We start from the raw sequence: 16,866 nt of genomic DNA, 5'->3' as shown, positions 1-16,866 counted from the left end.
CCCCCACCACCAGCCAGCTCAGAGGGGCTGCCTCGCCCCCCACCCCTCCTTGGGCGAGGAGTCCTAAAAATACCCAGGTCCCTGCTTTTTTTTTCCCCGATGAAAAGTTCCCAGGGATGAGCAGAGAGCAGCGCGGCAGCCGGAGCGTTATGCAATAGCGGAGCTGCCTGCCTGGGCACGGCGATGGCATCCAGTAACTTTCCTGACAGCTAAGGAGACATTATCACTAATATCACACCCAAAGCGCCCTTTTCTTCTCGAAAAGCTCCCGGCGTCTCTTCTAGCGCTGCCCGGGTAGGGGAGAGGTGTAGCTGGAGGATTTGGGGGCAGGTGCACCAAGTGCTTTAGTTTTTCCCGGTTGCTTGTGAGGAGCTACCCCTGTTATTAACTTCGGCACTGGGAAGTCCGAGGCAGCCCCTAAGGAAGTGCCCGCACTTCATGGCCATGGGAGAACACTGGACGTGTTCAGCCCGTAACTCCCGGTATATATAAAAACCAACCCCAAAAATCCCGGTCAGGGGCTGAAGCTGCTGCTTTTCTGTGAAGTGTTACTACCGAGAAGCAGTGCTGCTCCCGATTGAACACATCATTGCACCCCCCCCCCGTCCCCACCATCAACCACATTTCAATTGGAGATGCCACGAAACCGCATGAGGCGAACGGGACAAAAGGCAGCGCGGATCCAGCACCAAAGGCACAGCACCTTGCGAGGCATCCAGAGCTCCCCGCGCTTTGCATTTCCAACCTGGCCTTCCTACTGGTAGTAAAAAAATCCTCTCCTGTGACCTCAACGTCTGCACTTAATGCCGTGTTTACACGGAGTTACAGCAGCGAGGGGGACGCAGGGGGGGCTGCAGCCGGCTGGGAGCTGCTGGGGAGAGGCGGGGGGGTGGCAAGCCCGAGCAAAATAAGGGGACATCTTGCAATGTTGAAAGCAGAGAATGCGTTCTCTGCTGATGTCACCATCTCCCCAGGGGTCTGTCCCAAAGGAGCTGTGCCCCAACCCCCCCCCCGCCACGACTCAGAATAGGTAATGGAGCAGTTGCGTTTGACCTTGTCTAAGCAGCTAAAATCCCGCACAAACATCTCAGAGGGAAATTTAACTCATTAGGCTCTACGAGTGGGAAGTTTGGGAAGATCCTTTTTTATTTCCCCAGCCTCCGAGAACCACAGTTTTTCTGCTGGAAAGCAGTAATAAAAGACAAACCAGGAGCAGGTCACGTCCAATATAAGCGCAGGGAATTAATTCCCAGTTTAAGTGCTTCCCCGTGATTACTGTTCCTATTTGCAGGGCTGTCAGGAATGCTGCATGTATCAAGGTTAAAATCCAGCTGCTAGATGAAAAACTACTAAGCTAATAAAGAAATAAATCTCACATGACATGCAACTGTCCTAGCCATACGCTCAGAATAATTTAATGTAAGATCTCAAGCAAACATAGCTGGAGTAGAAATATGACAAGCATAGAGAGTGACAGATTTCCTCACTTGTGGTGTGGAGCCCATTGGTGTTCCACCAGTCTGCTCCTTCCTGCCCTTCTTTACTACCCTAATGCTGTTCTCCTCAAGTACAAATAACAGCTCAAGTAAAAACCTAGATTATTATTTTTTTCTAGCATTATAAAAGCATACAAAAGCAGCTCAGAGGAAAATATCTCAGTGCTCAGATATTACTGATTTATCACCTGGAGGTTTGTATTCCATACAGGGATGGCATACAGTCACTGGTTTCAGCAGGTTTTTTTTATTGCTAATCCAAATACTCATGCTGAACAGTTGTAAAATGAAATTACTGCCCCGGAGTTTGAGGGGCTGTTGCAGTCAAAGCTCCTGCCTTCACAGAATGAGCTCAATGGGAAAGGCTGGTGCTAAATAACCTTACTTTTTTCTTGGGTGAGGACATCATGATGCCCTTGATGACAAATGTGTTCTTTAGGACTCCATCGTTATGAATGATGTAGATTTTTTTAACAAGACGCTCAAAATAAATCTAATCCTGAGTGAAATCAGTGCCTTTCCCCAGACTGACACATAAAAAACCAGCTGGGCAAACAGCACCATGAAAGAAAGTGTTAGTTACTTATCAAGAGGGACAGCACTTAATGTTCAATGCACCTTCTACTGATTAAGCTCACAAACAAGATCTTAAGATCATCACTGCATTTCACCCCCCAGTTAACCATTTCACTGACAAGGATTTCTGCACGAGAGACAAAGCATATGTAATGAATGTAGAGGGGAACAAGGAAGAAATACAAGGAAGTAGCTAAGTTCAATGGAGATTAACACCTGGAAGGAAAATCTGGCAAAGGAGCCCAGGAGCCTGCAGGAGCTGCATCCCAGGGTGTGCATCATCCTCCTGCCGTGCACTGCCAGGGACCAAACACTACTGGTCACCTCAGCATCCCGTTAGGTTACCTGGAAATCCAAACTCAACAACAGCTTGCACAAGTGACAATGAGGTACTAACTCTAATGTGTAATTTAGCCTATTCTAGAGAATTTAAAACCAACCCAGTCCTTTGCAGTGACCAACATGGTAGTGAAAGCCAGGAAAACCTATTAGCTTGCCTAAAACACAAGGATACCTCCACCAAGCTGCTGAGCTGGGATACCTCAAGGCAGCTCCTTATCCAACCACTGCATCTTGGACAGGGAGAACCGAGGATGTGTAATCACATCATTCATGCATAGTTGAGGAAATTACAGTAGATCTAGAATATTTGAGAGCATAAAAAATTCAGATGCTTATTTAAACTAGCTATTAAAGAGGTCTTATATTTTGCTTTATGACAGCCACTATTTTAAAGAGTGCTGAAGATTTGTGCGAGATATTAGAAAAGATGTAAGCAACAAATCTATTTTATAGCACAATACTCCTTTATATCTTTATTAATCACTTTGCAAATTAAATAGGCTTTAAGGAAATGAGACCACGAGCATATTTAGAAAAAAATATCTGAGTCATGAATTCAGTGGGAGTTCCATATTCAGCCTTCTGAAAAAGCAGTGCTTTTCTTCTGCTCAGAAAAGCCTGTATAACCTATGAGCAGACAGGTAGACTCACTAGGAACTGACTTTCCATTTTAAATTATTATTGACCACACCAAATGTGATCAGAGCATTCTCTTATTTTAGTGGCACATGCCCACTCTGAAGTCTATTTGCTACGATTTTACTACATCAGGCTGAAAACAGCCTCTCTGCTGGTCCCTTCATTCTCTCAAAGATAGTTCAACTTGTCTCTGCAGTTGCATAGTGCAGTGTCAGGGTGATCAGTCCCTTCACATTCTCCCAATCTACATTTAAGTACATGTCTCAAAGGCGAAGAGAATCAGTTATAAGAATAACAATTCAGTGACAAACAGCAACTCTAAGTGTCCTCCTCTCTGCTTGTTTTCTTCCCCCTTCAGTAACAGAAAGACACTAGGCCTGGTTTTACTCCAATAATAATTTTCCCCAGCCAAATCCACTGATTTCAACACAGAGAAGTGTGGAAGAATAAGGGCTGTTTTCCCAGTCTGAATTAAAGAGAAATGGATTTCAAAGCCCTGGGACTGAAGGCCTTGAAGCCCAACTATATTTGGGTGCAGATCTGAACTTAATCTATCAATTACAAGAGATTTCTGTCTTTACTGGCAAGTGCTGGAGCTTTGCCCTACCACGTGTCAGATTCCCCAGTCCCTGTGCTTGGCTGATCACTTGGCCTCACTCAGCCCCTATCAAAACAGTGTGCTAAATGTCTCCCAAAAGCTGTGTGGCTATGGCTAAACGTATCTGAGGCTGCAGCAACCGAAAAAGACAGACTGGAGTGGTCATGTGTAACAAATAACATGCTTGCCCACAACATGCTCATCTACATGTTACAAATTCACCTGTGTGGCAAAAAGCAGCCAAATTACACAGACATTTCTGATACCCAAAATGAGACATTAGGATTAATTTTCAAAGCTAGAAACTACAGCTAGTAAAAGAATATTTGAATACTTAGAAGCAAACCAAACCAAAGTATTCACCCGTTCATGTTCAGGAGAGCAGAAGACAAAGGAACATTTCCATGGAGGACTACAGCAGTCTTAGATACACCATTCACTGCACTGGCTTTCCCTGCAGGAACCCTACCCTGTTTGATTCCTAAAATCCTCATCAAGCACTAGAGTTTCACTAAACAGGCTAAAAATGCAGTTATACGGTGGAGCAAATTCCATGTATGCACGTGGCTTTTGCACCTGATTTAACAAGATGTGCAGAAACAGCACCTGGCCTGGCACGCTGGCTTCTTACAGTGTAAGAGCAGTGTGGAAACCCTCTGCAAACTTCTATCTGGAGGCGCTGCCTGCATCAGCTGCATGGTCCTTTCCTAGCACCAGTACGTGTGCTGTAGGATGCTTTTCTCCTGTACTGATTTCTACTTGGACATCCTGCTCCTTCAGATGCAAAGCTGAAGTGTTCTGCCCATCTCCAGAGAGACCATTCACTTCTTTATTTGTATCAGTCTATACCATCTAAGGGCTTTTTCTATTTGTACTTTCACATCCATTTTACAGGAATTCCTTATTATTTGTACTGACATACTGGCAAAACCCCACCTTAACTTATGCTTCTGACATTCATGAGGAAGACAAGAGAGTGGTCTGGGTTATGTTTGCCTGCCCATGATGGCTACAGCAGGCTTGTAAATAAAGCCCTCGGAGTTACTAAATTAAATCATCTTAAAAACAGAAGCGAAGGCAGATCATTCCACATGGTCTAAGTGAGGAGGAAGTATCAAAACCTTACAAAGAAGGATTTACTTGTTTTGGGCTCTTCCTCCCTTTCCCTGTTTGATTGATGCTTGCCCTTGCTCACCTCTTCATTCTCTTTTAACCTCCAGGAAAAACGCAGACACCTAGGCAGTAATGCAGTCACACCAGAGACAGACCTAGAAAACAAGTCACAGCACTTCAAGCTGTAAAACCTTTGTTCTCCTAAAAATGTCCAGCACCATTTCCAATCCATTAAAAACTGTCAGTTTGTATTTAGGCCCCACTTTGACCAGAATGGCAAGACATACACAATTTAAATACTTCCATCCCACTTCCACGGGACTAAGTCATCTCGTTAAATTTCAGTGAGACACAGGGAGCAAAACACAGGCATGACAGCCCACCACTGTGACCACAGCGTGGGTGGGTACAGCTGAAACCAGCTTTAAATAGGACACTTTGGGCACAGGTAATACCCTGGAAAACCACAGCAGCCAACGCTCACACCAGAATAGTGATGCCACTGCTTGGAACAAGTCAGGAGGTCGAATCTGGTGCAAGTGATACAGCCCAACCACGGTGTAAATGACTCTTAAAAACTGAACCAGACCCTCTGTGATGCTCAATACAAAAGCCCTTAATCAGGTGTGTAAATTCAGGACTGTATTTTAAAGTTAGCAACATGAAAAGTCATTTTGTTCAGGTTAGTTACTTCTCGCTCTCCTTGGGAGAGGAAGGAGAAGGAGGCAATTCAGTGAAATCAATAATGTTTGTGCATTTATATATGGCTCAGAAAAAATCTAGAGCAAGCCAAATCTATCCCTCAGATCATTAGTAACTGGTTGTTCACACCCATTTTATTCTATTCATTATTCTCTCCTACAAGAAATGAATTGGGAGATAACCCCAAGTAAAGAAATTTACTTCGTGGATCAGTTTAATACATTTTTGTGCATCAAGGCCACTGAGAAATAAAAAACACAGCAACACCTCCAAGGAGCTGACAAAGAGACAGATAAAGCATCCCAATGCTGAAGAGTAATTCAGCAGAAATTATGCTTGAACTGCTGGTAACACTGATAATACAGATCGATTCTGTTGACTGAGCCTAAGTTGCTGAAATCAAGATGAATCTGTGTATTTTAGGTGGTCCTAGCTGAGCATGGTGGTGAGAATAACGTGTTACATTCTTACATTCACACTTTGTGATAGAACAAACACCCAGCACCGCCACAACCGTGATGCAGATTCTCTGTCTAGCAGGGAGTGCTGGTGCCTAGAGCATCTGCAACGATCCTGGGTAACGTCAGGGGACTTCTCAGTCACCACCCTGCAGCTTCAGACAGCAGAATGTAACTTCAACAGGCAGGAGGGGCATGCACACTGTTTTAAGAGGATCACTAATCATTACTTTATTACACTTCCTAATAATCCATACCACAACACATCCTAGAATGACCCAGGTCCACAAAACCTGGAAGCAGTTTATTCAGCATCTCCCCACTCTCATTGCTTCCCTCTTCCTTCTCCATGCAGTTCTGCCCACACCAAACCAAAACCACTTTCCCCAGTGACCTGGAATGAGCCACTTGCTCTGGTACTACCCATCAACTCTGAACCTTCTCCCAGAGTCCTCATGCTTGATCAGAACTTGAGACTGAGTTTTGGAGCATCAGTAGCAACGTTCAAATTCCAGACCCTCCCCTCACACCAGTTTGCCTCTTCGATCACATTACTTATTTCAAAAGCATCCTAGGACCAGCTTTTATGAAAGAAGTTTTGCAACATCAGGTACTACTGTTCACTTGCAGTTCAGTAATTAAAACACAGCTTTTTGCTCTACTAACAACACTTTTTGTGTAACCAATGCTCATTTTTGTATGAACCTTTGCTATAGCCAAAGTCAAACTGATTTCTGCCCTCCTCTCACCAGCATGCACAGGTCTAACTCTACACTGATCATTTACAATTACAGCAGAGCCAGAACCTGCTTGAAACCAGAAACTGTTCACAAATGTGCTCCTCAAGAAGGTGAAAATTACACAGCCTTTATTTCCTGGTGACTGCTGACACCACCAGCATGCAAATACTAATCTCCTAGACTGATATTATTCACCAATTAATATCCTGCTAATGATGTCAGGCTTTAGATCTTAATCACCCAGCAGCATTTAGTGCCACTTCTCACCCTCCAAAGGCTTGTCTGCACGTAACCCTAATCCAAGCAGAAAGAGCTGACAATGTTCCCATGCCTTACAACCACCCACCTCAGGAAAGTAATTCCTATCTGTCATCTCCCATTTGCAGTAAGCTCCAACACACACTACACAACACATTTTCCATACAATGAGATGATCTGCATTCCCAGGGGAAGGGGCTGATCTGCTCACCACGCACTGCACCGGAGCACACTGCAGTGCCCTTCCAGGACCAGAGCACCGAGTTGGAACCTGCTCACCTCATTTTTCTTCTTCACTCAACCCAACAGCTGAAAAGCTGCGGTGAAAAAGAAAATGAGCTGTAGTTGATGTAGATGCTTGCAGCCTGGACATGTTCTCAGTCCCTAGCACCCAGATCACCCTCTCAGGTCTTTGCAAACCTGTTAACTGAAGCTAAAGAACAGAACTGCTTTTCCCCCGCCACTTGGTCATTGTCTTTTTTCTTGAACACCCACAAGAACTACTGAGCAATTAAAAGCCACTATTCCATGATAAGGCAGATAAGGAACTCTCTTTAAGCTCGTTTTTAACAGCTTGCTATTTAAATTATTTAACACAAAGTCCCATAAAAACGAAAAAGCCTTCCAGTGAAAGCACACTGGCTTTTGGAGTCCTGGAAGACAGTGGAGTATAAACAGAACTGTTTGTGATTCTCCTAGCAACACATCCTCAGCAGCATCCCTATTTCACAAGTAGCAGCTGAAAACCAACAAGATTTACATGTCAAAATAATGCTAATAAACTTTCACTCAAGATTTTCAGAGGACCAATAGCTGCACAGCACAGTAAGAAAAAGAAGCAGAGCTCTTTTAATAGTGATGTTATTTTTTTCCAGTACACTAACTCCTAACTAATGCTTGACATCATACCAACACTAGGAACTGACAGGGAATATCTTTTGACATTGCATTTGTTGCAATATGAATTTCAGAGTTATGAACTCAGACCACAAGGGTCTATAGTGTTTTTAATGCAAGTGCAAATCTCCTGGTAGAGTTACTATTAGTTGCACAAACATATTCTGGGAAAAGTAACCCTAATTGTACTGAATTTTATCATGCTGGATGGATTCCTTTTAATTTTATGCATGGAACAATCTAGGAAGCCACAAAACCCAAGTGTTATTAAAATTTGTGTTCAGAATGCACAGTAGAAATGTCAAAATTATAGAAAATAGCATATACCAGCTTGTGCATTCAGGGAAATGGTTTTATTTTGTAAGGAAAAATGTAAATAGTTTATACTACAATAGATTCCTGTTTTATCTAAAATCGTACAGTCTTATTAAATCATACATTTTATTTCTTACCACTTAGTTCTAAAGCTCAAGTTTGCAAGAGCATTTAAAGGCATTTATTGTCTATCTCAGCCATTAGCTAGGATATCATTTTTATACATTACTCTTACAGAGCCTGCCAGTGGATGGGGGGAAAAACGACAAATCAAATGCCATATGATCATGTTTATTTCAAAGGAAGACTTTTAAGGCAATTATGAATCCATCATGTGTCATCACTGACACTACATGATCGATAGATCCATTTTTTGAAATGGTCCTAAGAACCATCATGACTCTACCAGATGTTTGTAGCTTACAGAGCAATGCATTATTCCCAAATAATGCATCCCACAGCTGTTTTTTGCAGGAGAACGTAACTAAAAAAATAAGGGATCAGTCTAAGTTAGCAGACTTTGTTTCAATCTGTGGTACCTCTCCATTTTTCTTTTTTAAGTTTATAAATAGAGGCCCCCTTCACAAACTGTAATTTTCCTAGGGAGCAAACAGGAGTTTTCTTTTTTGGCATGCAAAGCAGTAACATTGGTGAGAAAGCTCCACGTATCTCCTGACCACAGGCTGAAAAGAACCAATTTAGGCAAATGCTAGTAATGCTCTGTAATTCTCTGAAGAGGTGCAAGCTTCTCTCAACTGGAAGATTATAAGGCTTGGGTAATTCACCCTCTGCTTGATAAAATACAGAATACAGAAATACAGCAATAAGAATGGATTCAGTCTTGAGCAATAAATAAAGAAGTTCGAGAGAACATTGAAGTTCAATGCCTAAGGGCTTCAAAACAGATTTTTTTTAAAAAAGAAACCCACTAGTTTGACATTTACCAGCACTGCTAACTCTATTATTCTACATGAACAATTTTTGTAAAAGGAAGACAGACTGGTCTACCACACCAGTTTTGTATGTCAATAGATAACACTGGGGAAAGGGCTTCTCAGAACAGGCATCAGTACTTTTTACACCACAAAAAATTGGGCACACTGCACCCTAGATTTTATCCAGAAGTCCTATTTTATCCTCATACTTGTGTATTAAAACTCAAGTAAAAATTTGTAACGCACAGGAAGAGTTTCTGCCAACAATTAATAATTAGTAACTAAGATATTTCTTATTTTCCAACCTTTTTATCAGTACAGTTTGGTTTACTGGACACTGCTTCCTAATATTTAGGATACTACTATATGATTTTTAAGTTTGTATCATAACAACATGGTCAGTTAATCTAACAATTGGATTCCTTTTAAAAAAACTGAAAATACTCCTAAATGAATGAGTCAAAATGTTTGACAGTCAAAGAAATGAGATATTAGAAGCAGTCAATGGAACTCAACATTAAGAAAAACATTTTGATTACATGTAAGTGATTCTCAGGTTGCTATCACTGGTTTACATGATGGTATATTTAGAGTTAACATAGGACTGTATTTGTTCAGATGAAGTAAATGCAAGTTTCTTTCGAGTTTCTATTTTTTGTTACAAAAATGTGCTTTATTCTATGTATGTGCTTCCTAAATGACTTACAGACATAAAACAGTTTTCGAAACACAAAGATGCATTATTAAATTTTATGATAATATTTAGACATATTGAAATGGCATGTGAGGCAGTGGGGATTTCTCATGAGAAGGTATAGCCTCAATATATTCAGAAGCCTAAAGATGCTGCAGATCATTAATAAGCCTTCCTTTCCATGTTAAAGCAATCCCTGGAATGATTTTCCCTATAAGCTGTTACGTACGTGCACAAAAAAAACCCTGCATGCTCTGAATAGGTGCAGAGAAGTTTGCAGCTGCATCTCTAAAGCCTTTGGTCTGAAAATACAGAGACTGAAATCTCTGCCTTTCATCTGCATTTGAAACTTAGGAAGTTTAACTCCACTCCGCTGATTAACACATTTAGTCTTTGAGGAGACCTTCAGTATTATAAAACTAACAGAAATAAAACTTACATTAGATAATAAGCCACACATTTCTTTCTCCTTAACCAATCACTCTGGAAATTCAACACTATAATTCACCTTATAGAGCAGTGACTTTGCAGAGTTCTGGATCAAGAGTGGAAGTTCTGCAAATATTTACTTGTGTACCTAAGCCTTACCTGCTGACACAGACTTAAGCAGGACTGTTGGGACCCACTTTGCTCCTCAGATTTGAGGTGAGAATCACATTAAATTAGTCTACCTAGAAATGCCTGTTGCAGTGCTGAACTGAGGAGGAGAAATCTGGACAGCACCAATAAACAGGGAACTGAAATTGAATAGAACATGCCAGGGAGAACCTGAAATAATAAAGGTGTTGGTTTCCTTAACTTACCCTAAAGATTCAGTATTAACTTAAGGCTTCTCTGTGCATCACTTTATTATTATTTAATAGTTTATTTCACATAAGGGAACACTGCTTAAGGGTAATCAGCCAAAAGTTTATCAACAAAGCAAGGGTAAAAGCTGATAAATAAGCTCTCTAATTACTTAAGTATGTAGCTTATCAAATCATCTCATCCCATCAGGGCTCGTTTAGAGTAACAACAGTCAAAAAGTTTAAATCTAGAATCTTTATTTAGTTGTCATCTGCAACTAAAATTCAAATTCAAAGCTTTCATTAGCTTCCTGACAGAGCAAACCATGAACTCTGCAGTGCTCATGCAAACCAAGAAACCCCATCTCAGCAGCATCCAGAAATCCTGGAGTTTCTACTCATTTCACAGCTGCACTGTTTATATATTCCAGCCTTGCTTTGTGTTCCAGAGAACAGCACCAAGCTGAGAAAGGGGCAGCAGAATTACAGATAAGCAGTGTGGGGCAAGGAAAAGCAATATAAGATTTTCTTTCCCAGTCTGCTACTGCAGGTCCAGTGCCCACGACACGCTCATGTTCCCCAGGAAATGACCAGGAATGCTGGCACCAACTTCAGTGGATAGAGGACACACCTCCAGCACAGGCTGAGCTCAAGTACAGGTGGAACAATTAAGCAAAGCCTCCCAGGAGACCACATTGTAAATGCTAGTGCCTAAGTGAGCCAAAATTGGAGTCAAAACCTTGCTCAAAACAAAAGTGCAACAAAACAAGTATTAAATAAATTCTTTCATGTTAATTAGTTCACTACCAATCAACTGTTGGTTCAACCATTCTCTTATCAAATGTGCACATATAGTTCTCTCCTTGGAGACACTCAGATCTGAATAAGGCTTAAAAAAAACTTAGTTCTTTTGGTTGTTGTCATTCTTAATCACAGACATCTATAAAACTATTAGTACAAGCTACTAGTGGGAATAGAAGACTCTAGATTAGCTAAATTAATCAGGCCTGCACAATTGGGAAAGGGAGACAAGAAATTTTTGAAGAATCAATTTATTGGCTATTAAAGAGACACTTAAAATTAACTGAATCACAGAATATAGTGCCCCATTTATCTATTTCCATTGTGTAGAATATCACCAGGCTCCTGGTTTATTTGGGTTATTGGACTCCATTAACTCCATCTATTAAGTCATTCCAAACAAACCCAGCAATCCAGCAGCCCAAAGGCCATGGGACTGAGGTGGTACCTGAAACAACCAGAAGACTGAGACATAGCAGAGGGACACTCATAAAATATCAAGCCAATACTTCAAGATACATTTTTAATTCGTGGATCCCACTGTCAAGTGCCAGAAAACTCACTTTGACAGCTTTGAGGTATCCTAAGAAGTTTTTAAGATACAACTTTCAGATCTACCAACCCGTTTCTGGAAGCCTTTTCTTTTTGTGGATAAAAATGTGTACCCTTTTTGCAGAGGTAATTACTGAACATTTCACATCTTTGTAAATGCAACATTTCCTACTTGCTACAATTTCTTAGCAGGGCATGAATTCACATCAGCAGATTTGAAAACTAATGGATTTAATGGCTGTTGTGTTACTATGTGTAGGGTTTTTTTGGTAAACTTACTAATTTACCAGACTATTACAGAGTGTTTGCTCCCAGTAGTTTTGCATTACTGAAAGTACACAGGTTTTTTTTTGTTTTCACAGTAGTTTTTACAACATATTTTAGCTCTAAAGCTAATGTCTGTCCAAATGCAGGTTAATGGATCAGGTTTGTATCTTATAAAACACTTCATTATTATAGAATCAGAATCATCGAGGTTGAAAAAGACCTTCAAGACCATCAAAGCCAATTGTCATTCACATTCTTGCTACTAGAGTATTCCCAAATCCCACTCCTAGGATGGATGGATGTCTGTCTGTGCTTCCTACCATCACCATCTCTGAAAGCTATGAACCAATGGGGGTCTAAATACAGAATGTCTCTCATATAAAGGCATCACTTCACTCAGAAAACATTACTATAATTAAAAAACAGCCAGTGGAGGATACTAATAGTCCTCACAAAGCATGACCAACTCCTTAGTTTTTGTTTCAACTGGATCAAAAAGTTCCTGGCTTTTGTATTTCTCCCCCCCAAAAAACATTTCTCTATATTTGTACACCATGTATTCAAGGCAAAGGAATAACTGATCTCACCCCCATCCCCAGAAAGACACAAAACACAGAAAATCATTTTACCACCCTACTCCAATTTTATTTTCAGTCTTCCCTGTAGCATTTCCATTTTATAATCTATTTTCCCCAATAAAGAGGGGGCTTGGTCACCCTGCTATCAGATACTAAACCTGTATATACATACCTAGTTGGAAAACCACTCTAGCAATCTCAGATTCCATTATGGAACATTTTTGTCCCACATCTTGCCTCTTTTTGCTTTCTTCTACAGACTTCCTACCACATCACACAGCTTTATATAGAAACTTCCCCTTCTAAAACGATTGCTGCTCACTCACCGCTACCTGAACCTGACAAGTTTGATAGAAAAAGGCAAACTACACAGATTCTAGAGTGTTTCAGTTACCTGTTCATAAATAAGTGAGACCAGGGAAGTAAAAGATAATAATACTAATACTACTAATAATAAAGTAATGACATATCTGCATGAGATTTTTTTTTTTGAAAGCAATTTCATAACCCACAAGTCCAACACCACAGGACACAAATCATCTGCTGTGCACATTTTTGTTTCTAACTAACTTCTGGAAAATATTACTATTACTTTAAAAAAACCTTAAACATTCAATTTTCCATTGAAATTTTCCATTATGTTTCTTTAAAACTAAATATAGACTAGTATTAAGGATTCGCTCACTTGTGCTGCTGGGTAGACTTAATAAAACATGCTATTGAAGCACTTAACTCTCAGAGAGTTTCACATTTTTTATTTAATAGACTAAGAAATTTTAATTAAAAATGTATTTTAAATACCACACCTGCAAGTCCCTTCACTCGTTTTGCATTGTACTCCGAGGGTACTAAGGGTGCATCACTGTTTCAACAGGAGATACACGCAGAATAATTGGATTAAGTGAGAATTTGGTAATTCAGTAAATCTGAGCATTAGGGAGAAATCTATGCAATAGGAGAGCAAAAGTGACAACTTGAAATGAGGTGTAAAAACGAGGCCTTAACTATCCAGCTACTACAGATCCCACACGATCTGTGCAGCAACAGAGCTCCTGGGTTTGGTTTTTTTTTGCTATATGCTGTGTTAAGCAGTTGGCATCTTTTTATCCTTGAGGAGGTGCTTATATTTCAATAGCAGATTAAGTCATTTCTGTGAATCATCATAGGGTTTGTGTTGTGGGTTTTTTTTTGTTGTTCTGAGGTCTTTTTTAGTGCTTTAGGATCCTTTGGGATAAGAAGTTCTATTATAAAGACATATAACTGCTTCTAGTGAAGGCTTGGTTTGCATTTGAAGCAAAACCTTAATTGATGCACTGCTGATTTCTTCCACAAACTTTAATAGTTCATAAATTTTATACTTACGGGAGCACCAACCAGTTGCTAATAATAATTAATCTGTACCCAGCTTTTAGCTGGAGCCCATTTTTGTCAAAAATCCAAATAATGACACCTCTACCGATCAATTAATTTCTTGCAAAGATGCAGAGCACATTACAAAGAAGAAATGTGTTTTGTAAGCAAGCATAAGGCATAAAATCACGCCAGTTTGACACTTCTTGCTACTAAACATTTGCATTAACGGAGCATTAAGGATGATCGGTGAACTAGACTTGATTTGTGGAAAGCCATTTGTTTTTCCCTGTATTTTTAAATAACTATAAACTGAATTCAGGTGATTCAGTTCTTGAGAGCCCTTATTCCCTGGCCACGTGAGTGCTGAGCCAGCAGCTCTGGCGTGACAGCCGTGGTGACCGTCCCCTGAAATGGGGTCTGGGAACAACTTCTGGTGCCACAAAACACAGGGTGAGCCCCGCTCCTCAGCCCATTAACAAAGAGGGATTAAAAAGTGCAACTTTCTAGCAAAACAAGTCTTAACCTGAAGGACTAAGAAGAGAATCAAGCAAAAAAGGTTGCGAGTGGCAGCTGTTTCAGTCACAGCAGAGGAAGGAGCTCAGATACCACAAATCTGGGGGGAGAAGGGTAGCTTTTCTGTTGTAACACGAGGCTTTTTGACCTGTTTTTTGCACGCAGGCATCATGGTGAGTAAGGAGCCCAGCAAATGCTTACTCACCGCCTCGGAAAGCGAAGTGGAACCCGCAGCGTCGCTGGCGCTGGAGATGAAATACGCGCTGGATCCCAACCGGCAGATTAAGAAACGCAACAAAGCCCTGCAGGTGAGGTTCAAGGACATCTGCGAGGCCCAGAATGAGCAGCGGGACAAGCAGCTCTCCACCACGCCGGATCCTGACAAGAGGGAAGCCAAGGCCCTCTCCTACAAAGCTGCGTATCGCAAGTACATGACGGTGCCTGCCCGGAGGTCGATACCCAACGTCACCAAGAGCACAGGAGTTCAGACTTCCCCCGATCTTAAAAAGTGTTACCAGACTTTTCCTCTGGACCGGAAAAAAGGGAATATACTTAAAAGCGCCTCGACCGGCGACACCTTTAAGGGTCAAAACAACGGGTTTCTACTTGACGTCAAGGACAAAGACAGCAGGAGCTCAGGGGAGGCCATCCAGTGGAGCAGGAAGGCCAGCAGCCTGCAGACGGCGGAGTTCATTTCCCACATCCACGAGCGCCCCAACACGGGATCTCGGGACAACGGCGCCGAGGCCTGGCCAGGCAGTGATTTGCACAGCCCTCCCAAAGAGTCTCCTCTTCCTCTCCCGAACTCAGCCGATCCCGCTGCCGAGGAGGCGGCGGCGGCCCGGCCGCCCAGCCGAGGGAAACAGGTGCCAGGGCGGCCGGGGAGCGAGGAGGCTGCGCAGCCCCTCCACGGGAGGGTTTTCAAGACTGAAGTGGCCTCCGTTTATTCACCAGCGGCCGCTTCCAACGCCTCGCAGCCCGACCTGGCGGCCGAGAGCGACTGGGCGCCGTGCCCGGCAGCCGAGGAGGACAAAAAGAGGAGGGTGCAGCTGAACGGCGTCCAGCCCCAGGCGGGAGATGCCTGGGCGTGCCCGCTGCGGGCGCAGTGCCGACCCGCCGAGTGCAGCCCGCAGACCCTGCAGATCGACGTGGCGCCCATGGAGGGGAACCAGCCCTGCCAGGCGGCCGTGGCGCTCAGCAAGGAATGCCAACAAATCGTGCCTCACACCGAAGTTGTGGACTTGAAAGCCCAGCTTCAGATGATGGAAAATTTGATCAGCTCTAGTCAGGAAACCATAAAGGTGTTGTTGGGTGTCATACAGGAGCTAGAGAAAGGAGAAGCTCACAGAGAAGGGTGAGTAGCAGCTTTTAAAATACGTACAAGCTGTTTTAAATGCTTTTCCCCACAAGCCCTGCCCTGAATTTGCTGAGGTGAATTTGCCCCCGCGCTCCCTGCAGCGCACCGGGCGCTGGGCACGCAGACCGAGTCTGGCTGCTTTACAAGCAAGTTCAAGGGCAACCTGCCAGTAGCGTTCACAGATTCGGTATCTGCTTGTCCTAGGATGCAATTACACAGTTATTTAACGAAGGACCTATAATATCTTTTCCTTTAGCTTTTCTAACAAGCACAGAATGAGCTGCTCTCCAAGCAGGATTAGAGAGGGCACTTTCACATCAGCAACTTGCATTAACTGTAATACCTCACACGGCATGAAAAGCAGCAGAAAAACATTAATTCTGTAACAGACTTAGCTTTTTAAGATTGAAGGATATTATTACAACTCTTCATATAATTCCATTAATGGCATATGAATCTTGCCTGGTTTACTTTCACCTTCTGAATCTTTAATATTTCTTTCAGAAGGAAATTAAATGAAAACCTTGCCTATCAAAGTCCTTCCTTAAAGCACTGACATCGCCCTACACATGACAAACATGAGCATAAAGAAACTTGTTTATCTCTAACATAGATTACTTAAATCAACCCATAAGGCTTTAAAAATAATAGTTACTGTGACACAGTACAACCTTTAGTCTTCACCTACACAGCTCAAGCCACCTCTTACGTTATCTTAACAAGCATTTTTCAGACTTACTTGCCTTAGTTCACTGGTCTTTACTCAAGGAATGCACTTCAAAATGTATGTGCACTGTCTGTGTGGTTTTAAATAACTTCTGTAATTAAATGAATGTCAGAAGAAATCTGCATTTTAGAATTAGAAACTAGCAGCTTGTTACATGAAGCAGCGCGTTT

General features: G+C 42.0%; 2 protein-coding genes across 2 annotated transcripts in view; one reads left to right on the top strand and one right to left on the bottom strand.

Annotated features, from left to right (window-relative positions):
* DOCK1 (dedicator of cytokinesis 1) overlaps positions 1-16,866 on the bottom strand; it is a 298,906-nt gene that overhangs the window by 160,378 nt on the left and 121,662 nt on the right. The gene's annotated exons all lie outside the window — the stretch shown is intronic.
* Positions 14,783-16,866, top strand: part of FAM196A (family with sequence similarity 196, member A) — a 28,513-nt gene continuing 26,429 nt past the window's right edge. Inside the window, exon 1 of the mRNA XM_010001869.1 lies at positions 14,783-15,966. Within this exon, the coding sequence (XP_010000171.1) occupies positions 14,783-15,966 (1,184 nt within the window). The remainder of the gene's footprint in view (positions 15,967-16,866) is intronic.

The sequence above is a fragment of the Chaetura pelagica genome, unplaced genomic scaffold, assembly GCF_000747805.2.
Source record: "Chaetura pelagica isolate M959 unplaced genomic scaffold, ChaPel_1.0 scaffold477, whole genome shotgun sequence".
Taxonomy (NCBI): Eukaryota; Metazoa; Chordata; class Aves; order Apodiformes; family Apodidae; genus Chaetura; species Chaetura pelagica.
The sequence above is the reverse complement of the archived record's forward strand: the minus strand, read 5'-3'. Positions and strand labels throughout refer to the sequence as shown.